At 40.6% G+C, this 25,311-nt stretch overlaps 1 protein-coding gene across 1 annotated transcript in view; it reads right to left on the minus strand.

The window, feature by feature from the left end:
• Positions 1-25,311, minus strand: part of PATJ (PATJ crumbs cell polarity complex component) — a gene marked incomplete at its 5' end in the record, with an annotated part of 135,218 nt that overhangs the window by 105,913 nt on the left and 3,994 nt on the right. The window contains 12 exons of the mRNA XM_084211323.1: positions 2,288-2,416; positions 3,215-3,379; positions 6,384-6,518; positions 7,931-7,987; positions 10,335-10,411; positions 14,776-14,910; positions 15,210-15,348; positions 16,601-16,689; positions 17,472-17,574; positions 20,261-20,473; positions 22,073-22,201; positions 23,905-24,097. Coding sequence (XP_084067449.1) covers positions 2,288-2,416; positions 3,215-3,379; positions 6,384-6,518; positions 7,931-7,987; positions 10,335-10,411; positions 14,776-14,910; positions 15,210-15,348; positions 16,601-16,689; positions 17,472-17,574; positions 20,261-20,473; positions 22,073-22,201; positions 23,905-24,097 — 1,564 coding nt within the window. The remainder of the gene's footprint in view (positions 1-2,287; positions 2,417-3,214; positions 3,380-6,383; positions 6,519-7,930; positions 7,988-10,334; positions 10,412-14,775; positions 14,911-15,209; positions 15,349-16,600; positions 16,690-17,471; positions 17,575-20,260; positions 20,474-22,072; positions 22,202-23,904; positions 24,098-25,311) is intronic.

Raw genomic sequence — 25,311 nt, forward strand, 5'->3', positions numbered from 1 at the left:
AATTATAAATAAAAATAAATAATAATAATCTATAATAAAATATATGCCACAGGAGTGCTCAGAACAAGATCTAATTCTACAACCAGATTTAAGATGAAAAAGTTTTGTGCTTGAAAGCCAGTAAAAAGAAACTTGCAGAGCAGGGAGCAGCCTGGTCTGTAACTGCTGAGCATTTCTTGTGCTTCTGCAGCGTGTGTGGCATCTCTCACTGTCAGAAATGGATGAGCAGGACTCCAGAGCTCCCTGAACACTGCAGGGAACAGCCCCAGTCCCACCCTGGGGCTGGGATCCACTGGGATCCACCATTTCCAAGGTGCTGCTCCACTTCTGTGCGGGGCAAAGTCAGGCGGGGCAGTAGAGCATCGCCACTTTTTAACCCTGACACCACTTCCCTGCTCCCACTGAGCTTCCTGGAGTCCCTCCAGCGTTTCTGAAGGGTCATTTCAGCCAACAGCTACAGAAATAATTGGATCTTAAGAAGCCAGGATAGTCACATCACCTCCTCCAAGCTGGGTATGCGACACCAAACCTTCCTGGAATTTCTGTAATGGACAGAGCCACTCCTTGTGTGTTAATTTCCAACAGAATCTCCCCTTCAAAAGGATTTTCCTCCCCACCCGACCTCCACCAGCACTGTGGCAACCTGGTCACTCACTGAGGATGAAGATGAGCCATGGCAAGACCTATCTTCATTGAAAAACACCCCCAAAAAAATTTAAAGTAGTGTTCCTCAAATGGAGCAAAATCAGCAGTGGATACACAGCACAAGCAGTATCATTTGCCATTATAAAGCTTGAATTTTTTCTTGTAAAACAAAGAGTATGTGCCTAAAAAAACACCTTTCATGTTTTAAAGAAGGGTCTCCAGGTCCTTTAAGGCACAATTAAATACTGCTGTAATTCTGTGCTTCCCAGCAAATCTGTGTTAAGAATTCCAAACACTCTCCCAGGAACCACACACAGATTTTTTTGCTTTTTTGGTTTTTTTTCTCCCTTGCCTCCACTGTAGCATGGACAATTATTTATTTTCTTTGCCTTGCACTCAAGGATGTGATGGATGTATTTACATAAACACGCACACAGCCACAGATATCTCTCTATAAAAATTAATCTGCAGATGATGAAAAGTGTAAAAGATCTAAGAGGCAAATCCCAAACAAAAGAACACACTTTATACACTTTATACATAAATATCTTGAAATTATAAAGATCTGAGATTAAGTGGTTTACCACTCATTTAGAATTGATTAGAATGTATTTAAATTTAGCTGAAAGTACCACAACATTGCTCGTGTATTTGCATCTGCGAATAAGTAAATAAAAAGCCTGCTATTAAAGCCTTCATTAATTCTGATTATTTGAGAACTTAAAAGCAAATCTGTGTATTACTGCTCTGTAAAGACTCCCAGCAACTCTAGAGTAGAGCTGGCACTGCAACACAACATGTGTCAGCTAAAATGACTAACAGGATCTATTTTCAGTAATCTTAAATCGCACTGCTAAAATATAGAATTAATGGGTTTGCATAATACTTCAAATATTTTTTTCCCTTCTAATTCATTCCCAATTCCTGCCTTATTGTATCAAAAAGTGAAATTTATATCACTTGACATTTATGTACAACAGTTGAACACATTTCATTAAACTACAATGTTTAGGCAGCACTCAGATGTGATGTGTATATTATTATAAAGAGTGATCCAGCTATTTTATTTCCTTATAAATATGATGACTGGAGGTTTAAAAAAATATATCATGTTGACTGGAAACATGAAGAACATTTCATTCTGACTACAGATTTGGAGAGTTTCTACATATGTAATTGAAGACAGGGTTGTTGAAAGAAGGATTCATTAATTTTGGTAGCATTTCCCTCCAACTAAAGACTTGTCTGTCAATTTCTAAGGAGTTTAACAATTAAGAATACAATCATCTCCAGCTAATACCCAAGAACCTTCACTTGCCACTCTGACAGCTGAAAAGCCATCCTAAGCTAGAACAAAAATACAACAAAAAACCCACCTTGCCCAACATTTAGTCATTAAACTCAGAGTTATGGGGTGCAGCTTGATGAAAGATTTTGCACTTTATCATGTCCAATAATCAGAGGTTTAGAACACTCCATGCTTGACAGGGTTGGCCCCAAAATACATGACTTTTCCCTGCAGCTCCTAGGCCCAAGTGTCAAGTCCATTACTCAGTAATCAACATCACAAAACATATGAAGGCACCGTGCAAGACGAGGGATCAAAGGGATTTTTAGCATTTAGTTATACAGAGAAGTATACCTGATAGTCCAAAATGCTGAATCCTAAACCATTTTTGTCTTTCTCCAGCTCAATAACCTTCACATCAGGAGACCACAGTGCCAATTCCCCTTCTTCCTCCTCAGGATTAAAGTCTTCTTCGGGTTTCACCTGGAAAATAAAAGCTCTGGTTCAAATACCATTCCCTCAGTTCTTTACGAACTCAATTCCTTCAATATTTTGATTATTAATGATGCATACATGCCCTAAAATGTGACCTTTTATGGAATTAAAACTTCACTGAGCATTATGAATAGGGTTTTCTCCAGCTTGCTGCCTGGAGTACTCCCCTGGGCACAGGCCTACATGTTCTGAGCATCAGAGCCCAACCTGGCACACAAATACCCGTGTATTAGTCTAATTAATTGTTAGAATATTACTAACCTGTTACACACTGATGAACTTCAGCTGTCCCATTAGATGCATAAAGGAAAAAATAAATAGCATAAAAGATTTAACCACAGACAGCTAATAGAAAGGCCAGGCAATCAGAAAAGATGAGAAGCCAAGCTGTAAACACTTTTGCAAACAGGAGCAACCACAAGTGTCAAGCTTTACTTTGAGACTTCAAAGCTCCTGCGACGGAAAGAAACTTTTAAGTTTTAATTTTTTTTTTTCTTCCCCCCCCTCCCCAGTTCTATAAAAACCCACTCAGAACACGGAAGCAATCAGCTAATGGTGGCAAGGACGTGATTTAGTGTAATTCAGAGCTCTCACTCACCCATTAAGTGTGGGGATGATGAATGGGATGTGCAGTCAGCAAAGCAGCGCCGTGATTTACCTACCCTGTCTTGCCAGGACAATGAACTTCCTCAGCACCAACCCGTGTAAACCCACGGATTTTTCCACAAAATTTTTCCACAAAATGTACTGTCCTTTTGCACAGGTGGGGGACAGGAGGAGCGTTACCTGCTGCTCTGGAGGGGACACTGCCACGGGGGGCTCGTCCACCCAGGACTCGGTGCCGTCGCTGAAGAGCCGCCGGCAGCACACCAGGGTGAAGGGGGGTGGCACCTCCTTGAGGAAGGTGACAGCCTCCCGCCGGGACCTGCCACACAGCTGCACCCCATTCACCTGCAGCGTGGGACCACACAGCCACACAGAGGAGTTAAAGGACATCCACCACCTCATTTTTAATTTTTTTTTTTTTTTTTTTTTGGCGTACATTTTTTCCCCACCCGAGCCCGAAAGAAGTCTGATTTTACCTGGAGGTTCTGGCACAGCTTGCATAGTTTTATTAACATAAGCTTCTGAACAATATAGACATTATTGTAAGACTTCATCTCCAGACTACTGACTGCTGCATCATGTCTCTTTAGCTTTCTCTAACTTCTTTTCTGCTCATCGCTTTTCCAAGCCTAAACCTTTCCTAGAATTCTTATTTCTTTCTCGCCTGGTTCTTTGTTGGGGATCTTTTTTCAGTGCTAGGCTTATGTACTTGAATTAAAAAAGATAAAAGAATTAATTTTTCCACAATATTTTAAGCAAACACAGGTTCTGAGCTCTGATCAAAAAACTTGAAGTCAGAACTACCACAACTTAGTTTAAAAGTTTGGCTCAATGACCTGAGAGGTTCTTCCAACCTTAATGATTCTCTGATTCTAACTTTGCCAATTTAAAATGCAACAAAGTGACTGAAACTAAAAGAGATCCTACAGAAAACAGGTGAGCATGTTTGTACAGTAAGAAACCAATTCCAGCAAGCAATTAACCAGAAAGGCCTGACAAGGGTCAAGCTTACTACACCATAAACTGAAGATTGTGAGTGATAACAGATCATTGTTAATGGATGTTCTAATCCACAGACTTAGGAAAAAAAAATAAGAGAGATAGAGAGATAAACTAGATAGATAGATTAGATAGAATAGAATAGAATAGAATAGAATAGAATAGAATAGAATAGAATAGAATAGAATAGATAGAATAGAATAGATAGAATAGAATAGATAGAATAGAATAGATAGAATAGAATAGATAGAATAGAATAGATTGGATGGATGGATGGATGGATGGATGGATGGATGGATGGATGGATGGATGGATGGATGGATACATCCATCTTGAGGCAGAGCCTCTCCATAAACCTCCCAGATCTCTCTTCAATCTCATCCAAGGCTCCCCAGCAATCCCACTTTAGCCAACATTTTCTAAACATTTGATCACTTCTATTTTTCTCCCCCCCACTCTGTGCTTTTTGCAGGGTGAATATAGTTTGGGCTGCTGGGAAACACAGAGCTCCTCTCACACTCTGCATCCCAGCCAAGCAGAAAAATTGAGAGTGGTGGAACTGGCCTCCACCACAGCAAGACAAACTGCCCTGGGCTTCTTCTGCAAGAATTACAGCAAGTGCTGAGCTATCAGCCTCGTCCATTAGTTAATTATTTAAGCAGAAGGATCCACACGTAAGGATTTTTTAATGCTTGGAGAGTGGCAGCGTGGTGGAAAGCTCCCAGCACTTCTCAGCATCCCGTGATGGATGGGGAAGAGCTGCTGTGCAGACCTGGGGACTCCCATTTCTCCTCCTGCAGCTGCCAGAAATCAGCCTCTGAGCAGGCAAGGTGCCCTACACCCACTCATTCAGCACATCAGCCCTCAAATAGCAGGGAAATTGTACAACAGAAAGGCACAAAAAAGCAATTTACTACTGAAAAAGAACACAGTGGAATTAGCTGAAATGAAGGGCAGGGGAGGGGTACTGTGCTGTCTGTCATAATTCAAACACATCATTAAAAATAACCAAGGTTCAACCTCACTGTACATTGAAAAAAAAAACAAATCCTTGCTGATCATATTTTAATCCCAAATGCATCAGGCCCAGGTAAGGCTGCTTGTTTGGGGAATGGGCTGTCACTTTTTCCACTGCAAACCCCTATTTAAGGGGATTTATGACTTGGCTGCAAAAACACAGTCTGGGCTAAACCTGGCACTTACAGCTTTAGCCCCAGAGCACATTTTTATTTTGTTGGGGTTTTTTTCCCCCAACTACAGAGCAGCAAAAAATTTACACTCACTAGGTCTGGGCGTACCTGTGAACTTAATTCTGAGTACAGAGTAATACATAAAACTGTTAAATATACACAATTAAAGTTTCCTAAGTTACTCTACAGCACTGCATTATTGCTTTTTCTATAATTCTTTTTTTTTGTTTAGTGGCCAAGCAATTTAAATGACACTTCCAGCATTCCATTAATCCCTTCCTTCAGGAATCAAGGTTTCCTCCATTAAGCAATAAGAAAATGTTTTAGGTCTCAGTGATATCAGTATGAATTTTTGATGTTAGGGGGTGAAGAAGTAAAAGCAGAATAGCTGTACACCTAACAAATCAATCTTTCAGAAGGCCTAATTCTGTTTCCATTAAACCTTCTTTGCATCTACTAAAAAAAGGCTCCAATATCAAAATATTCCACAAGGAGTAAGCATGCAACAAGAAATTAATGTCTTTTCACTTGCAGGCTGATATACCAATGGACACATGTACACAAACAGGAATTATTTTAATTTTATAAAATAATTACTTTTCTAAGAAAATAGGTCTGGTGTGACTCTGAGAACACCTAAGCTGCCCCAATACCTCTTTACACACATTTAAACAAACTGATGTATTTGCTCATACACACAAATATCTTTCAACACTCCACAAAAAAGTTTTATTGTGTAACTGAAACCACTGTTCCTAAGACTGCTGTAAATGTTTTAGGGGTGACAAATATTCGGAAAGATTATCGACCACAAAAGCTAAAGCCAAATTGTGTAAAAGACTGAGCCACAGGACTACAAATAATTCAACACAAATATTATCTCTGCCCTTGTAACTCTTGATACTGATGTTAAAACATTTCAGAAAAATATACCCATGAAGTCACTGAGAGGTCACAAGAATTTGACATTTTTCCTATAAATGTGGAAGGGAACAGTGAAGAAAATGAATTAATTCCAAATCACAACTCTGCTTACATAACTAATCTGGAATAATTCTATTGCACACACATCAGCAAAGCTAGAACTGAAGAGGATGATTTTAAGAAGGCCAAACAAACAGGAAATACATCATTTTAATTTTGTGGTTAATTTTTTTTACCTCCAGAAGTTCATCCTCCAGTTGCAGAAGACCAAGTGCTGCAGCTGGGCCGTCTGAAGCAATGGATGATATATAATGGTGTCCATCAAAAGTGTCCAGCTCAACTCCTAATCTCAGAGTGTGGATGGGTAACAGCTGCCAAAAGAGAAATATAAATATGTATTTAAGTCTAAATCTTTATCTGCCAGGATAAAAAGAGATTTAGGATCCAGTAGCTCACCAAATGGAACCAAACCCTCAGTAAGATGATTAAATGTTCCCAGTGACCTCCCCCGTGTTACAGCACTACTGTCCATAACTTCTCTTTACAAACTGCTTGCACAAATAAAAACAACCAGTCTGTTCCTTGGGTGGAAAGGCATTTTGAACTGTATTCTCAAATAATTAAACCTAATGGGAAAAAGACAGAGAGAAGTATCACCCACAAGGTGAGCTGTCAACAAATCACAGATTGGTTTGGGCTGGAAGGGACCTTAAACATCATCCAGTTTCAACCCCTCTTCCATGGGGTTGGAGCAAAACAAAAATCAAAGAAATAGAAATAAATAAAGGAATAAAATAAATTCCATAATTGCCCTAAAATCTCACCACAAGATCAGCTGTCTTATTCCTCTGGGAGCTACACTACTTCGAGGCAGAAAAAATATCCCTGAAGTGTCCTCTGTAAGTAGTTACTAAAACTGATATCCTTTTTTCTGCAAGGGGAAATCACTGATTTGGTGTCAGCCTTTTCCCACTTGGACTCCCTAACTTGGAATTTTTCTCTAGGGAAACTCCAACCCTCAGTGCCTTAAGTCTGCTAATATCAGGAAAAGTAGAATAAAAGTGATATACTATGCAGAAAAGGCAGAAGAAATCAGGGAAACCCGGGGAGAAGAGAAAGTCAGCAGGAGCTGCTCCTTCAGTTTGGACATTTTCTGGCTTTTCATTACTGGAGTTCAAACACTGACTGTCCTGTTTCCCAAATTATTCTGGATATTCAAATAAGAGGAGCAATCCACTGATCCACAGCATTCCTTCAGAGCCACATCTGATCATGACTTTATGGCCCTTCCCCACTGAGGTGTCCCCACAAATACATAAATGCATCACCCCCAAAAACCTCTCTTCCACAATATTAACACAGCTATCTTGAAAATCTCTTGGAAGTGAAACTAATTGAAGATCTGACAATTTAAATGAAGTACACATCTCTTTCCCTGAGCCAGGATCACTACAGCAAAATCCTCTGTGGGACAAAGAAGTTGTTCAGCAGAGTTTCAACCTCTGCTCCATTCTGTGCAATTAAATACCCCAAAATTTAGGGTTTGAGGGTGTATTTTGTGGTTTGGGGGTTTGGTAATGAACTGTTAAAAGGTTCATTTGCCTGTGCTATGAAAAGGTATTGGATCAGCCCGGGAGATAAGCAGAATATTGGCAGCCTTTTTTTGGAAAATACAGAGCCACAAAACCACTGAATTCCTGAGCCACATCTGGAATTGTGTCTTGCCCTCCCAGGATTACTGTGCCAACATACACCAGGAAGGAAACCACCATGTAAGCCTTACCTTTGAGTACTTCTGGAGCTCTGAATCGTCTTTAAAGGGCATATCCACATTCACAACCTAAAAATTGGACATCAGAACATTTTTCAACAGCGGGACAATAAAGACTTTACCAGAACGATGAAATTCTGGCAAAAAACCCCCCAACTCATGAGTAAAATAAACTGTACTTAAACAATGTCACATTGATGCAAAATAATTTTAAACAAATGTTAGAAAAATCTTTCAGGCACAGAACATTTCCAAGTAGGAATGTGGTGATTATGCACCATTAGCAGACTCCAATATTATCCTATTCCCGGAGCCCAAATGCCAATTTTAGTCAAGTTCAGTAATCCTGTGTAAGCACAAAATGCCATTATGTTTGACACAAATACCCACACGGCCTTGCCAGTCAGAATTTGAAAGTATGACAGCTTAAGTTGTTACCTCAGGCTATAGTGCAGCCATCACTAACCCACCAACTTCTGGCTTGAAATACATAACTTTAATTACCAAATGGGAATGGAAAGTGGGTTATTTAAACCAGGGACAGGAAATCCTTTCAGTGTCTTTTTTTAAAGATTAATAAAATGACTATGCTCGCCACCAGTTTTCTTGTATTGTCCCTCCTTAACAGAACAGATTTATCTGTAATATTAGAAGGTTGTTTACTTCATTTTTAAATGTAATTAAGACAAAATCATAGAATGGTTTGGGTTGGAAGGGACCTTAAAGATCATTTAGTCCAATTTATGGCCCAGGGCTGGAATCTGGGACACTGAAGTTGAATGTTTTAAGGAAAGCTACACTTGGTTGATCTGAAAAAAACAGAGCCTTGCAAAAAAATCAGGTAACTTTTCTTTGAAAACGTCTAGTTTAATCAAGATTAGACTTTTCTTCTGGATTAGTTTTAAACAGGGCTTCCAGCATGTCGTTTTGCAGCACTCAGGGTGCTTTTCCTGACAGACAGAACCCATTTCACGTCCATGCATGCAACTAAACGGATTTATGACTGGCAGCTCTTCAACCTGACACCACACAGCTCCTGCTTGGGATCTCAGCTCCTTCCATGGCACCAAAAAGGACCAGCAGCACAGAAGCCACCAGGGCCACCAACCCCTCTCTTCAAGCAGCTATTTCCTCCCAAGATAAATACTCCTGAGAGAACCCTGCAGGCTTGGGGGTGAATTCAGGGGGCTGAGCGAGGATGGCGTGACACAAGGACTGGGGTGTCACTCCAACTGGACATTGCTGCTCAGCACAGGAGGGAGACAAGGCAACCAGAACCAAAAAATGACTTTCAGAATGGGATGCCAGGAGGGCTCCCTTCTATCATCCAAGAGGCCCCAAGGCTGACATTTTCACTGCTGACATTTCCCCGGCGGCGGCTGGAGGAGGGTTTGGAACGGCTGGATTCACCAAGCAAGAAGGATTTCAGCCTCTGTGGGAAGTGTGATAGTGCTCAGGGAGGTAATAGCAGCCCCTGGAAATGTAAGGGTGGGAATACCAAGCAACTGAAGTGGGCAGGCAAACAGATTTATTGCATCATGTGCATAATCTCACACGAGCTCCAGATCTTAAAGGAGCGCTAATGGAAGGAGGGGAAGCGAGTTTCTCAAGGCAATTCTTAAAGCTACTTTAAATCTCCCAGCGAGTGACTGGAACGATGGCTACTCCAAGTAGTAAAAATAAGTGTCTCTAAATCAACTGGACAAGCATTGCAAAGACAAACAGGGCATTTTCTTGGTGGTGGTGGGAATTTTTTAAGGCTCGGGGAAGAACACTGTCCCGAGTCTTTTATCTGTACTTGCTGGCTCGCCCAGCACTGAAAAGCACAAGTGAATTACAATTTCCATCAACTCCTCGTGACAACTCATCAAAAATATCTTTTGCTAGGCAATTATTTAATATGAAGTGAAGAAATATCTACTAGACACTGGCACCACAAAGTTACACTATTGAGAATTACTTTGTGTTTTCCCAGCATGTTTGAAAATCATTCTTTCATTCTTCAGATTAAATGGTAAGGTTCTTCTGAAAACGGAAGCTCTACCCTGAGCCCTTTTATTATTCAGTGCCCAGTAAAACAAATAGATCATGAATGAAATAATAAAAATGCCATATATTCCAAGTGGCTCCTGTGATGCTGATTTAACAGGACAGCTGATTTCCTTAAATCACTGTTCCTGTCTCGTATTTGTGTAACAACAGTATCTATATAAACAGAATAAAATAAAAGGGCAACAAACCCCCCAACTCATTATAACATACATTTCAGCCCTGATGTTCCAGGGAAGAAAATCTGATGTTACTGCTCTGTTCCAAACACGGAACTGTTCTATAAACAGCCAGTGATGCTAAGCTCACAGATCTGTAATTTAAAGAAATAACATTCATGAATGTAGTTTATTGAAATAAAACATACCATAACTTCGTATTCTGGTCCCAGCAGGTTTTCCCATTTGGATTTCAGCTCATGTGCTGGAGGGAGTGGGACTCTTCCTAAGTATGAAAGTGAATATTAAATTTACAAGCATATTGTACATTCAGAAGTACATTTACTTCTAAATACTCCAATAAAAATTCAGTGTAAATAAAAGATTAGAGGGAATAATCCCCAAAAGGGAAGCGCATTAAGCTGAGTCTATCAAACAGCGCAAATCAAAAATGTCTTTCTTAGGGAAACAATGCAAAATGTCAGCTCCTGTAAAAGTGTGATTTATTCAGCTGAGAGGCAGAAGAGGTGATGCTTGGTGATGAGATGTGAGTTCTGTACCATGCAGTACTGTAAATAAATCATTCTTTCAGGCTGCAAAACAAATTTCACACGACTTCATCGTTTGTTGCCGTAAAAACGCTTCCCACTCCAGGGAAACATCATCTCCCACCCAAATGAGCCCCCTTAAGAAGGAAAACACCTGACAAGATATTGCTGTTATCGAGGGGCTGTGTCAGCACAATGCAGGCACAGACTTTATTTATACATTTGGCAGGTATAAAGCCTTGTCTGCTTTAATTAGGCCAGTAAGTAACATGAGCTTTAATATAAGCTCCAGTTCTAAACCAGTCTTCCGTGGGAACTTGGCTATCTTGACATTTATATCTTTTCAGCTTTCTTACTTATGCAACCAAGGCAGTTGGTTACAGTCCTGTAAGACAATTTGACAGAGCTAGACAGCAGAAAATGACTGGCTGCCCTGTGTTTGACCTCAGCCAGAAGCTCAGCTCACATATAAAGTTCCAAGCTGGAGCAATGTGTAACTGGTAAGAATCAAGCTCTACAGCAAATTCCATCCAGCAGCAACAGCAGCAGCATCTGGGGGCTGAATTACCAAAAACTAGGGTTTTTTTTTTTTCCCCCCTGAATGACTTCAGTAGTTTGTCAGATGTCTAGACAAGGCACAGACCACTCAGTGTTGCTGCTGCATTGCCCTGAAATTCGGAATGTAAAGTACAAGCTCAGGTTCTGCACACAACCAGTGAGTAAAATACCTGGGGGGGAATAATTGTGAGGACACCACGAGGAGCTCAGAGCCCACCAAGAGCAAAACCCTGCACAAATGGCATTGTCAGGCTGCCTCTGCTTTCAGCACCTTCGAGGGCTGCAAAGACAGAGCTCTGCAATACAATCCTCATTACACACTGCTGTAACTTTGAAGTTTTCCACTCAATAAAAACAAAGATTGGAGTTTACTTCTACGACAGCACAGCCCACCCCTGTTCTCTCCAGCTCACTTTCAGCCATGCCAGACTGGCAAATTCTGTCTGATCTGCACTGGGAAACCACACTGCTCAGAGCCCAACAACTGAGGTGTCACTTGGAAATATCCAGAGGATTTTCAACCTACAGGCTCAAGCAGACACAGATATCTGAGAATTCCAGCAATCCTGATGGCTATTTTCTGCTACCAAAATTAGATTAAAAAATTGGGTTTACTACACAGCCCACAGTTGTCTCTGAAATCAATTATCTCCTTAAAAAATAATGGGAAGACCAATTGCCCTAAAATTCTCAACTGCTAGTTAAGGTTTTTTAACTTCATTGAAAATTAAAGTTTCTAATGCGTGACTTATGATCAAGCACGGGCTGATCACTGTCTTTACTTCTGAACTGTATCAAAACCAGAAGAACACCAGTGCAGTCTTCTGCTCCTTCCATCTGCAGAAAAACAGAGGGACAGAAATTCCTGAGTCTCCTTTTCTGCTATTACAGAGTTACAGCAGTGTGAACATGCAGCACCTAAGCACCTGAAATCCACTGTGCAGCCAAATATAGATTCCAAGGTTCACCAGGAGTAATGAATCTCAGGGTCAAGCTCAAAGTTCATTCAGCAACTGTAAGCTGTGTTCAGCTGGCTGAATACAGATTTTTCTGTCACTTCCAAAACACATTACCAAAATCTACAAGTTGTTCAGAGCAGGTGCTGATGCATGTCTCCATTTGAAGTTTTCCCCCTTCTTTCTTTCAAATACACTTTGAAGTCTCTGCTTGTGACTTCCTTAGAACTGTGGAAATGTGGGCTGAAGGGATTTGGATTGAATATATTCAATTCCAGTGGCATCACTCAATTCACTTACAATGTTCCTTTTTCCCCCAACAGCTTTTTCCACATGGCAGCTAATAGGAAATTTCTTTCTAGTCTCTCATCCAGCTGAATTCCTCATGACCTAACATATGTACCATGTCTTCTATAATGTGCAAGGCCTCAGAAATGAAAACACTTCCAGGGACAGCTTTCATTAGCAACAACTTTTCAGCACATTTAGCCTGTCCTTCTGCCTGCGCTTGCAGGCAGTTTTTCATTTCTAATTAGCAACCATAAAGCAGAAACCACAAACCTATTGTAAAAATCATCTTTTCTGGTCAAAATTGTCAGCTTCATCAAAACTGGGGTCTTTTTTTCTTGCAGCTTCCTCCCGCTCTCACAAAGTTACTACACAAGGGTGCTCTTCGCTGAAGCCCTACCTTTACCTGCCCTACTGCTGGGGCTATTTCCCCAGGCATCTCAAGCTCCTGACTGCCAGCATTGTCCCCCTGGGTTGTGAGGACTCCTGCAAGGCAGGATGGAGCAATTCTGCCCAGCCTGCAGGCTTGCAGAGGCTGCAGCTGTTAAACTCATTGCCTGCGCTCTGCTAGCACGGAGTTTCAGACCTCGTGCACACTGCAGCCCAAACCCTGCTGCCTTTGTACCAGAGCTGCTTAAGCATGGCTTTGCCTGGCCAGAATCACTATTTAATACCTCCCCAGGAAACACAATTTAATAAGAATTTCACACAACTGGGCTTAAAGGGAAGTAATAGGCGTTTTGTAAAACATACCTTTTACATTAAACTTCTAAAAGCGTTTCCAGAGTTTAGTCAGAACCTTAAATTAGCAGTATTTACTTTAGCACCATTATAATGAAGTGCCCATCACCCCATCCAAAATAAGCACCTATCTTTGGAATTTAAACTTGGCCATTAAATTCTGTTCCAAGGTGAAATCTCATACATCGTATTTCTGCAGGAATAAAATATGCACAGAAGTCCCAGAGTAAAAAAAAAAACTGGGTAAGTGACACAGGACAGACAAAGTGCTGCTCTTTTCCAGCCTCTGTCATAGCAAAACAATGCTCTGAGAACCTCAACTCTCAACTCCTCAACCACCTCTGTTCTGGCTTCCTATTTCTGGGAACATGCAAAAGTCACAACAAAGGATGTCTGGTTACGAGGCTTGGACAGAAAAGTAAAACAGAATGGAATATAGGAACTGCTACATTTCTCTCGTTTCCAGGTTGTCTTTAATACTGACAGATCTTCAACAATCACAGCAAAATTGCTATTCATTGACAGCCGTAATTTAGAATCCTCTATTACATCTACATGTCTCAGAAACTACAAGGCATAAGGATAATTTATGCTGACTTTAACACAAGCTGTATGAATTCACCCAGAATTCCTGTAGAGGAGCCCAGAAATCTGTGGGGGAACTGAAGGTTCTGGAAAGACCTCCAGCCTTGGTTCCAAAGTCAGCTGAAAAGCAGAGCAGCCCATGCCTTTGTGACCTGCCCCTGTCTGAATGCCATTTGTTCAGAAAATGCCTTTTCTGAACTCAGCTATTGGGTCTTTACACCCAAGAACACGAGTTCTGATGAAGCTGCTGCAGTGCCAAGAGAGGAAACTGCAGCATGTTCAGAGATGATGGAAACCAGGAGAATATTATAAAAATTCTCTGCAGGAGTCTTAAAATATGTGAGGGCAAGAAGATCACAGAAGCATTAAGGCAGGAAAAGATCTCTGAGATTATCGAGTCCAGCCATGAAGATGGGTGTGACTGAGGTAACACTGATCAGGAAATAAATATGAGTTCCCTGCAGGTGCTGCTCACCCAGCAGGCTGCTGCAGGGCCCTGGCAGCACAGGAGGATGATAAATAAAGTCTGTCCCAGGAGAAAACTGCACACCTCAGGTCATCAGTGCAGGACCAGGAGGAATCACAGAGAGGAATCACTGAGCTGGAGGCTTCCAGCTCTCCAGAGTTAATGAGAGTCACTCCTGTTACCCAAAGAGCTGCACCTCCACTGACTGTAACCTTAAAACAATCCCTCCCTAAACAAAGGGGACCACTGCTGCCTGGAAAAGGGCAAATTTTGTGTAAGGAAGAAGATCCAGGGAATTACAAACCCTGAGATTTCTCAGAACCCACTCTCAGCAGACCTGTGGACTGTGGGAAGAGTTGGTTAGACCCAAGAGAGAAATCTTTACTTCAGAAAGCATTGCAGGGCAAAAGATAAAGATGTTTTAAGCCAACCCATCAGTGTTGCAAATGGACTGAAGATGGTAGCCTTTAACCAGACCCAAAGAGGCACTGCAAGGTACCCTATCTACCTGCTTGATGCAGACTCTGCTGCTTCTCATTGTGAGGATTATCCTTCTGCTCTTGTTTTCCCTCATTCCTGGGGGCCACACTAATTTCAGGCCCTACAGCTCCAGGGGACACAAAGATTGGAACAGTTGGCTGCACTGTAAAAACGGATTAAAAAACCCCAAATCATATGCTGCAAAATAAAGGAAGTAGTAACACCACCTCACTAATTCCTTTTTTTTTTTTTTGGTGAGATGGCTACACAGAAGTTTTGCACTGAATTTTCCTGAATCTCTCATTTCAGTTTTTTTTTCCATTCCTCCTTGAAATATCTTAATTTTCTACAGTGCAACATTAAAAAAACTGAGGATTGTGTGGTATCCAGTCCTAAACTGTTAAATGAGGTAACTGTAAACTCAGTGAAAAATAAAATCAGTTGCTAGAAAAACAGAATTACCTCTCCCTGAAGGTGTTTCTGAGGAAATAGCAAAGGAAGGTCTCCTTCTGAGCAAGGTGAGACGAACAGTCTGTCCCGTGTTCCGCAGTGCCTCCACCACTTCTTGGTTGGTAAAACCCTGAATGTTGACTCCATCAACCTAAAAGAAGCAAATTGTACCAAATAACAGAAATTGTGCTGCATCCTCAGGCTGTGCTGTGGAGTACCACAGGCTGTAAGCAACAGCCATGTTATTTAGTGCAGGAATTACAGGGTTACTCTCCCAAGACAGCAATATTTGCAACACAATCTCATTAAATCTGTTACATTTCACTGATGAGAATTTATTTCCAAAATGCATTCTAAAAGGAAACACAACAGTAATTTCTTCTTTCTGTTTTCGTGGGGATGACCACAAAACAGAATTTACTAATCTGATACAAATATGCACGGATTTTTCCTTAAATTTTTTTTTGCTTGTCAAAATCAGCTTGACAAGGACTGTGGATGAAGGTTCCAAGCAGAGCATCCAACCTGGAACTCTGTTCAGTTCATTATCACTGCTGGTTTTCTCATGGATTTCTAACATGCCCCACACAAGCCTCTACAAACAACTGTTGTATAAACCCCCCCTAAACAGCCCAATTCTTACATTATCAGATATTTTAATTTACACCCAAAATGCTCTGTTCACCTCACTGTCAGATCATGCACCAATAGGGCCTTTCCTGCAGATAAAAGGTTATATTAATTTTTGCTCTCACAGAGGAGAAGCTGACTTTGGAAGGTCTGGCATGGCACACATTTTAAAAGTAATTTAAAATCATATCTCTATAAACATTATCTCTTAAAACAAAAAGACTGTGGAATTCATTCCTGCTTGTGCTGTGAATGCAAAATTGGCTATTATTCAATTCACTGTTATTCAATGGTTTTTCCATTTTTCTACACATAAAGCTTGGGCTTTTAAACCTAAATTGTGACCATTAACATTTTGATTGTATCCACACTCCAGAGCCATTAAGGAGCACAAACAATGTGCCACATCTTGCAGAATCTTAACAATCCTCGAGTCCCATTCAATTGAAGTAGAAGTTAATGCTGCTCATCTTTACTGCAGGCCAAAAGCCAAGATTCTCCACTCTGAAACACTTTAATCCAAATGCTTGCCTCTTTCACAGTTAACTACTATTTACTATTTCTTTGAATATAAAATAATACTTTAACCACAGCAAGCCAAAGCTCATTTCTGTCACAAGTCTACCTAAACAAACATGAACCTCCAAATTATTTCTCCTGCAAAGCAGAGGAGGTTTAATTAATTTTAGAAAGTCTTTACTATGTTGTTCTTTTAAGAGAGATGTGAAATGCATTAGCTCTACAGCAATATATAAGCAGAGTATTTTACTTACAGCAACAATTTTGTCATGAACGTGAATTTGGCCATTGTGGTCAGCAGCACTCCCAGGTATTATACTTTTCACAAAAATCCCTGAAGGTTCTGTTGGGGGAGGGGAAGAGAAATAAGTCACTGCATTAACCTAATTTGCTTCTTTTCTTATTAAGATTTTTTAATTCCAGCCTTTTTCACACACTTCCTTCTGCCCATAAAGTGATGATTCTGTGAACCACCACCATCTGCACGTTACCACTCCCACAGCCTGACACAAAACTGAGGCTCTCTGGTGGAAAAAAACCCAGCCCTGACACAACCACCTGTACACTGACCTCAAATATTTTCCTTAAAATGGCTCACAAAAGGCCACCTCCTCCGTGGATTCATCCTTGTGCTTACCCAGGCTTTAAACCACAATCACTTAAATCCATGCTGCGTTTGATTTCAATAGGACTAACTAAGCTAAAAGTAAAGTATGTGCTTAAGGACTTTGATCAGGACTTCAATCATCTTACAGCTAAAGAATTTAGTACTTTAAATCTTAATGAAAAAGGATTTTTCCTTAAAAAAAAAAAAGAGAAAAGAGAAGAGAAACGTGGAAATCGGAAAAGCTGTCCTTTGTCATGTTTGCAGTTTGATTATTAATTCTAACTCCCTATGAGAAAAAGGAAATAAAAACAAAGAAAGAAACAAAATTAAAACCCCCTGAAACACTAACACTTCCCTTTCACAAACTCCCACTAAGCACGAGATGCTGATCTGTAATTCCAGTGAATTCCATGCCTCCATATCCTAGCACAGGCAGGAGCCATTCATTTTCCCCATGGTCAATAAAGGGTATTTGAGAAGCCCCTGACCAATATTTTCCTAAATCCTGAACAACTCACCTATATCACATGTGCCAGCATATCCAACAATTGTTATTCCCAGGCTTTGCCCATTCTTTTTTATAAGTTCAACATCATAGGTGTCAAAAAAGTTGTCATTATCCTATAAACAAAGCACAAGTTAATAAAAAATTCTCATAATTTCCCAGTGCCATTACAATATTGCAGGTTAATTAAGACCTTCAGAAGTGAGAAGTGATTTTGATTTTCCTTTTGTTTAAATGCAATGTAAATTCATTTGTAAAGTCCCTACAAAGCTGGCCCTGGGACGTCTCCTCTGAGCAGTAAAAATCAGAACTGCAAGGCAAGAGTTCAAACAGGGAACAGTAAAGACACTGGTGAGACCAAAAGAGAAAAACAATCAAGCACATAAATCTGGGATTGCAAGGGATAAATTGAAATACATAGAGTTGTTTTCTTTCTGTAATCAGATACAGAGCAATGAGATCAAAAAGAAGATGATGAGAGTAAGGTCTGTTAAAGTGATGAAATCAAGAGGGATCCTGTCACTGCCAACAGCAAAAAAGGGACTGGGAAAATGGAAAACATTTCATAAGGGAGTGAAAAAAGAGAAGTTCAATCAAATGCTTGCCAAGCATCAGCTTTGGAGGGACCAATATGAAAAGCAGCCATAGCTATTTCACTTCTCAATGGAAGGGAAATCGATGGGCACTATCTCCTTATCACACACACCTCCCTGCACCAGCAAAGTCATTAAGCTCATTAAAAGCCTTCCAACTCCCTTGCTCCATAAGAGGCTGATGGAGATGAAGATAAGTTGGGATGCTGTCACTTATCTACAGGAAACAAACCCAGAGCAGCACCTGGAATGGAGCTGTGGCCTTGAGAGCCTGGCTGTTTTCATCTTCAAAAAGCTCCTCAGAGTCAGTGCTCTGGCTGCAGACATTTCTCTCTAAGTGACACTCCTGCTAGGATGCAAAAGAATTGAAATGAAGTGCAGAAAAATCAACGTGCAAAGTCCTAAATACGGTCAGCACAAGCTGGCTGCACTCTGCTGTCACTATTTTGGGCAGTACAAATAATAAGATTATTTTCTTGTGCCCACACACAGAAGTAGTTTCAGTTATTCTCTACCACAGGAAATTCAAAGAAAATTAAATATGAATATAAAACTGAAAATAACTAACCACCTATTAAAAAATGCCTTTCTCTGGTTTGCAGAAAAGAGAAAAGGAAAATATTTTCCACTCCAAAGCTCACAGCTAGTGAAAGTACTCATAAACCAGAGAAAAACTAGATTTTAGGGATAAGTTCCATTATAAATCTGACACAAACTGAATGGTGGGTCATTGAAATCATCACTAAATTAATAAATACATTCAGATTAACAACTAATCCTGTCTTTGCAAATTTCTCCTGGAACCAGGAAGAGGAGTTTCTTCAGATCTACACATGAAGGCACTATTTAGTTCAGAAAATGGGTTTTTTTCCCCTCTAAACTGCATGGCAGGAGAACAGAAAGAAAAGACACCAAGAAGGAATCACATTTTAGAAAGGTTGCAGCATTTACAGTGCTCAGGGCTGATCAGTGACAACAGGAAGAGAGAAAATCAGTATTTTGTGGAGGAAACAAAACTACTACCACTACAAAAAAAAAATTATTTTGCCCCTAATATGGCCCTGGAAAATATGAACCAGTCAGGAAAGAATATGATCCAGTCAGGGCCTCATAACAATGCTGATTCCCTGGGAGAGCCTCTTGCCAAATACTGGACGAGCCCAGGGTTCAGACTCCAGCCTTGGGGATGCAGATCACCCCTCCCATCCCCTGGACACTGCATTTCCTGCTGCACTGATCCCTCCTGGGTAGCCCTGGGGAGAAAAGGAGCTGGAGAAGGACCCAAAATCCTTGACTGACACAGCCCCAGCATTTTCCCAGGGGTGTAAAACACAAATCTGCCTCTGCAGTGACTGCGCCCAGTGAGCAAAGGGGCGAGTCTGGAGCAAAGTGATTTCTGCTCTGACCTTTAAAAACAGTGCTTCAAAAAAAAAAAAACAAATCAAAAAAACAGCCCAGCTCTCTCCACTCATATTCAAGAAACTAAACAAGAAAGAAAAGGCTACTCAGATTCTACACCTAAATCTAAGCAGCACAGTAGCAGCAGATGGTACACAAGCACAGCTTTGTTTATGTTTCGAGACCTACTGTACACTTAGTGTAGCATTTGTTGATTTTAATTACTCAAAACTGAAAAGAATGACTTCAAAAACAAGAGACTTTGATATGACCATGATAAGATTTGCTAAAACAAGTTTCAAAATTTTTAGATATATTTCCTATCACAGGCAGTAGCGTAGACTATGAAAACATTACACTTATGTTTCATAAAAAGATGATTGTGCTGAATAATTCTGGTGTGGCCGTGGCTCTCTGGATTTCAGACTTAGGGAAATTCAGAGTCCAGTTTTAAATCCACTTACAAATGATTGATTAGAAGAAATGTAACGAGCTAAGAAGAAGAAGAACTAAAAGTACCACTTATCGATAATGTTTATGGTCTTGGTAATGAAATCAGCCCCTCTGAAATAAATTCTGTAAAGCTGGCCATTCCAATCCCAAGATTATAGGTATTAATAAGATAGAGGAAACAGGGGAAAATTATAGAAGGCAGAGCTGTAATAACGACCACTTAAACACAAGCATATATCTGGAAGCTCAAGAGAGGAGAAGCACTTTAGGGCCCAAGAACTCTCTGTTCTCCCCTTCCTTTCTGATCACAAGCCACAAACACACTTAAAAACGTCCCAAGGAAGCAGCAGATACTCACATTTCCATTTGGAAGGGGAGGCAATGTGCTGACTGGCCAGCTCACGGGAGCTGGTGGAGCCTCCATGAATTCACACTTGGGGTCCCTCGCCACGATCATCCTGACAGAATTCCCACAGTTCCTGAGCACTTGGGCAACCTGCTCACTGGTCATCCCCTGCACGTTGGTCCCTCCAATCTGCAAGATGTGGTCTCCTGTCTGCAGCCTCCCGTCCTTCAAACGCAAATCAAATGGCAGAAAGTGTTTCCAGTCCATCCACAAAGTATCTGTTCCATCACAAAACTGAAACTGTGTAGGGGCAACTTCATGGCCATGAGAACCAATGTGAGAAAATGCCAGGAAAAATGACCACCATGGCAACATTTTAAATAAGTCAAGGACTTGTTTGCACAGTTATGTGCTGTTTTTCCCACTGTTTTGCTCGTTTAGGAGAAAACAGGCAGCAACAATGTTTTATAATCTCACAGATTGCTGTGTGGTCTGTTTCATGGAATATTCCTCATCAGGTAGGAGTTAGAATGTAAGCACAGCATTTTGATTTAGGAGTTGGTTTTACAGAGTTCTTCCCTCATAGTTCTATATTAGCCTGGCAATCTTTTTTCTCATGTGACCAGCTCCAACTTCAGTGAGCAAATCCACTAAAGTTAACAAGACTCCACACAATCCATTTTTCACCTGATGATTATGATTCATGACCTACATCATCATTCCCATCACAAGTGGGAATTTCTAGCACCAAATTCTCAGCTGGTATTGATCAGCACAGCTCCACCACCTTTGGTGCACTGATTTATACAGCAATCAGAGTTATTCCCAGAACCAACTCAAACTCATTTACAAACTCATCCAATTTTAACATGTACATGCCTCATTATTTCACATGTTCTTAATGATGTCTCATTCAGCTGAGAATGATGTGGTGAGTTCTTAGCTTATATGCTTCACTGGTAGCCAAAACACTTTATTCCTTACAGCAAAACAGGTGCTAGACAAAAATTAAAATATACTCATTTATACATGGCAGGTTCAGAGGGAGACAGTTGAGAAAAAGCCAACATTTTCCAATAAAGCTCTCCAAATTCCCAGCTTTTCTTCCATCCTGTACTAGGGGAAGTACTTTTGCCTCTCTCATTTGTCTGCAGGGGTTCTGGTCCTCAGATATTTTAACTTAACAGGACCAAATTTGCTTGAAAAATCTGAATCTGTTTTGTTACTGCAAATGTTCTAGTCCTGAAATGCAGCAACACTCAGCACCGAGTCTCTAAAGACAATCAGAGGTGCAAACTGTGCCTGCGCAACTTCAAAAGGCTTTGCACAAACCTCAGTGTCTCCTTGAACTGCTCAGGCTGCAAGGCAGGGATCAAACCCCCCTCCACTGAAACCCACTGAAAATAGGGCATTTTCAACCTCTAAACTGAATCCTGCATTGCAGTCACTTTGGGAGGGACAATTCACTTGGAGAGTTTGTCCCCATGGGTGTTGCAAAATGTGCCAAATTCTACAGAGTGTTTGTCTTGCCCCAGACTGACCAAGGGCCGAAAAGACCAAAATCAGGCAAGATTTCAGAATTTTTGTATGTTCACCAATGTTACAAAAGCCAAATCTCATCTGAGGAACAACTTAATTTATATCAGGTGCTTTTTCCTCAATCATACCTTCAACCTTTATTTATTTAGGAAGCCTGTGTTAGCATTCACACTTTGATGCTACCAGCCTCCTTTTGTTTAAGTATATTAGTTTATTTTAAGACTGTCAAAAGCGGTTAATTACACTTTGCAATCAAACAAGAAGTGACATAATATAACAAATTACCCGATCTGCTAATCCCCCAGGAACAATTGTTCTTACAACTACTCCACTCGACTTTCCTCCTACAATTCCAAAGCCTAATCCTGAGCCATCGTTAATCAGCTCAACGTCTTCGACGTGGCCCCAGTGAATCTGCAATTAATAAAAACAGGAGATTTTAATTTCGGACCCTCGTTAACGTTTCTCACTCTCACGTGCAGAGGGAAGGAGGAGAATTAATCAGAGCAGTTTTCTGTCTCCACCCCACGTGCTGGAGGATCTGTGGGATTCTGTTCACTCAGCTCCATTTCCTCATAAACACGCAGTGGGATTTCTCTCATCTGTTTTTAAACACACATTTCTGTCCTCCGCTCTCGGGGTAACAGGATACCAGGAAAAAGCTTGACTAAGAAAAAGCAATTTTAGGGTTTTCCTGCCAAAATGAAAAGCATCCTTTTAGTTTTTCATAAATCCAGAGTACTGCAAACAAGAGGGAAAAACAGAGGCAAGGAGCTTGCACTGGCCCAGTTTTCACTCAGCCTTGCCCAAATTCTCATTTCTGTTATTTCACTTACACACTCTGAACACCCCCATTCAGCACTGAATTAATAGCACAGCACAATATTCTGCCATACTGGATTGGAAGCAAATTTCTAAGCTACACTCTACCATGACCTTATGTTCTACAAGACAATCTGAAAATAACAAAGCTGTTAAGCAACCCAAACCCAGCCAATGTTTCTGTCAGATTAATATCTCATACAGGCCCAAATGGAGCAAAGTAGGCAGATTTAAATCTTCTGTGAATAAAGGATTTATTAGCATACTGAAAATCTTTGCCAAAGCCAGTTAAATATCATAAAAGAAGTTTAAGGACCCCCTGCTGAGATATATATTTGTATTTTATTTTGTTAGTCTGCTCAGTGCAGATCTTTCAATGAAAAAGCAGTTAAAATTTAATTTTTTAAAATTTTCAGTGCAATAAACAATATTGATTATCCACTAAAACCTTCAGATTTCACTACCTCTGTAATAATCGTGAGGGAAATAATTGCTAAGAATAAGGAAAAACACTGCTTTTACCCAGATTTTCATCAGAATCTACTAGCATAATAAATTCAGATTCCAATACTGCAATCCCTGGATTTAGGTGTGCACTTTGTCCGAATTCAGGGAAGCCACCTGGACCATATGGGTGGAACACAGATGGAAGTTCAGCCCTGGTTTATTCCATGTCCCAGCGACAAGCTCTCCTTTGTCACAAAAACAAAAGGCTTCCCAACCACTGAAATTTGCAGATGGAAAAAAACCCAAAAAACCCCAAAAAAACCCAAGCTGATAAATTAACAGGGATTGAGAGGTCCTTTAACAGATAAATTGTGTTTGTTTTTTGAAACAATGACAAGGCTTTTTGGTGTGAGCAGTGCCAGTTTAAATTGGCTGGGCTGTTCCAAGCAGTGCTCACGGCAGGTTATGTTTACTCTCTGTTTTAAGAGGTAATCAGAGCATCTTTAATTGCTGAGCACAAGGAGGTTTCAGCTGGGTATTCTCACAAAATGCTTCATCCAGCCTGTGCTGAACAGACCCTGCTGATAAGAATATGGTGATCTACTAAAGCTTCTGCTATCCCATAAAAACCCAGGATCTGTTTTATAACAACTCCACCACGCAGCTTTGCAATGGAAGCTCTGTGAGTCCAAATGAAATGTCATCACACATAAAATCTGATTAAAGGAAAAAAAATCCCTCTATGTAAAACTTGCTAACACAAACACCTCAGAGACATGGGGGGAAAAATAAAAAAAAATATCCAGCCCAGCTCGAAATCTGATTTGGACAGTATTACAAGAACTCACAGTCTCAGGTGGATTTACATCAGTGAACAAGGCAGCTCTGCTGTTCCCTTGGAGTGGCTCCCGAGCCACCACCAGATGCAGGGATCCTGTGGATTGCTGGAGGAGGGCAATGGCGTGCTGATGGGAAATGTTCTGATCCAATGGCGTGCAATTAATGGCCAGTATGTGGTCATTTTCCCTCAGTCTTTGATCCCTTAACAAAACATTGAAAGCAATTTTTTAATGCAGCACAGTGACTCCGCATCAGGCTCCTGTAACTGAAATGTGAGCAGGCAAAACAGGCAGTTGTGCAAGGTCAAATGTTTATGTGCTTTAAAAATCTGCTTTTCAGGGTGCCTTCACCAGCTTACACACTCCATTCCACCCCCACTGTTCCAAACTGCCCAGCCACATTTTGCTCCAGCTTTGTCATGGTAGAGAAATTTGCTCACTTCTTTACTTTGCTTCTGTGCAAAATCTAATTGCAATTCCCTTTTACTTGAAGATACTGAACTACAAAGCAGAAAAAAGTATTTTTGTAGTTACACAACAAACTTCTTCATTATGTTTAGCACTACATGATGCCATCTCTAAGATCCCACAACTCAGGCTTTGATGCTGTTTTGTATCACTATTTATTCTAAAGATTGATGTGCTGCATATTTATATTTTACTTAAAATTTATAGTATCAAGCTTCAGATGTGAAACTTTCTTGGAGCAACACACAGTTCAGTTGCTACCTTGAGATAATGTAAATTTCACAGTTAATTCACCCCAGTGATGAATTTAGATTTGTGACAAGAGAGAAACCATCACTCATCTCCTTTGTTAAATATTCATTCTGAGCACGAGACCAAACTGTTACATAGACAGACACTGCCTTCAAAGCTCTGTAGGAATCCAAAAAAGTCTCCAGGAGATCTTGTCTCAGAAGCAAAATGGGAAGCATGCTGGGGAAATTTATAAACTCCCAAACAATATAGCCGCACATCTTAACTGAGGCGTTTGAAACTTCCTTTTTGTCGTGCCACGTTTAAGATGTTTCCCAGAAATCACTTTCTTCGAGCACTAACCATATTTCAGATTCTCTCATCAAAGAAAGTGAGCAGCAGGTCATCAAATCCTAAAGTGAGATATTCACCCTCCTCTGACATCCGGATCAGTCCATCTGTCTCCACTCTGAAAGAGCCTTAATATGCTTTTCTTTAAGTGTTCTCTGGTGTGTTCTCTGCGGGCCCATCGCCATTATCATTCCAACCTCTCCCCACTCTTTTTGTCATCCTGTGTTGGCACTTCCTGACATGTGTTATTTAAAAACTGACACCAATGACTTGAAATCTAGACACATTTTTCTTGAGACATAATTCCGAGCGCTGCGTTTGTCTCGTGCCAACTCTCGTGGTTTTACAATCGCGTTTTATTTTTAA

This window comes from Fringilla coelebs (assembly GCF_963513975.1).
Source record: "Fringilla coelebs genome assembly, chromosome: 9".
NCBI lineage: Eukaryota > Metazoa > Chordata > Aves > Passeriformes > Fringillidae > Fringilla > Fringilla coelebs.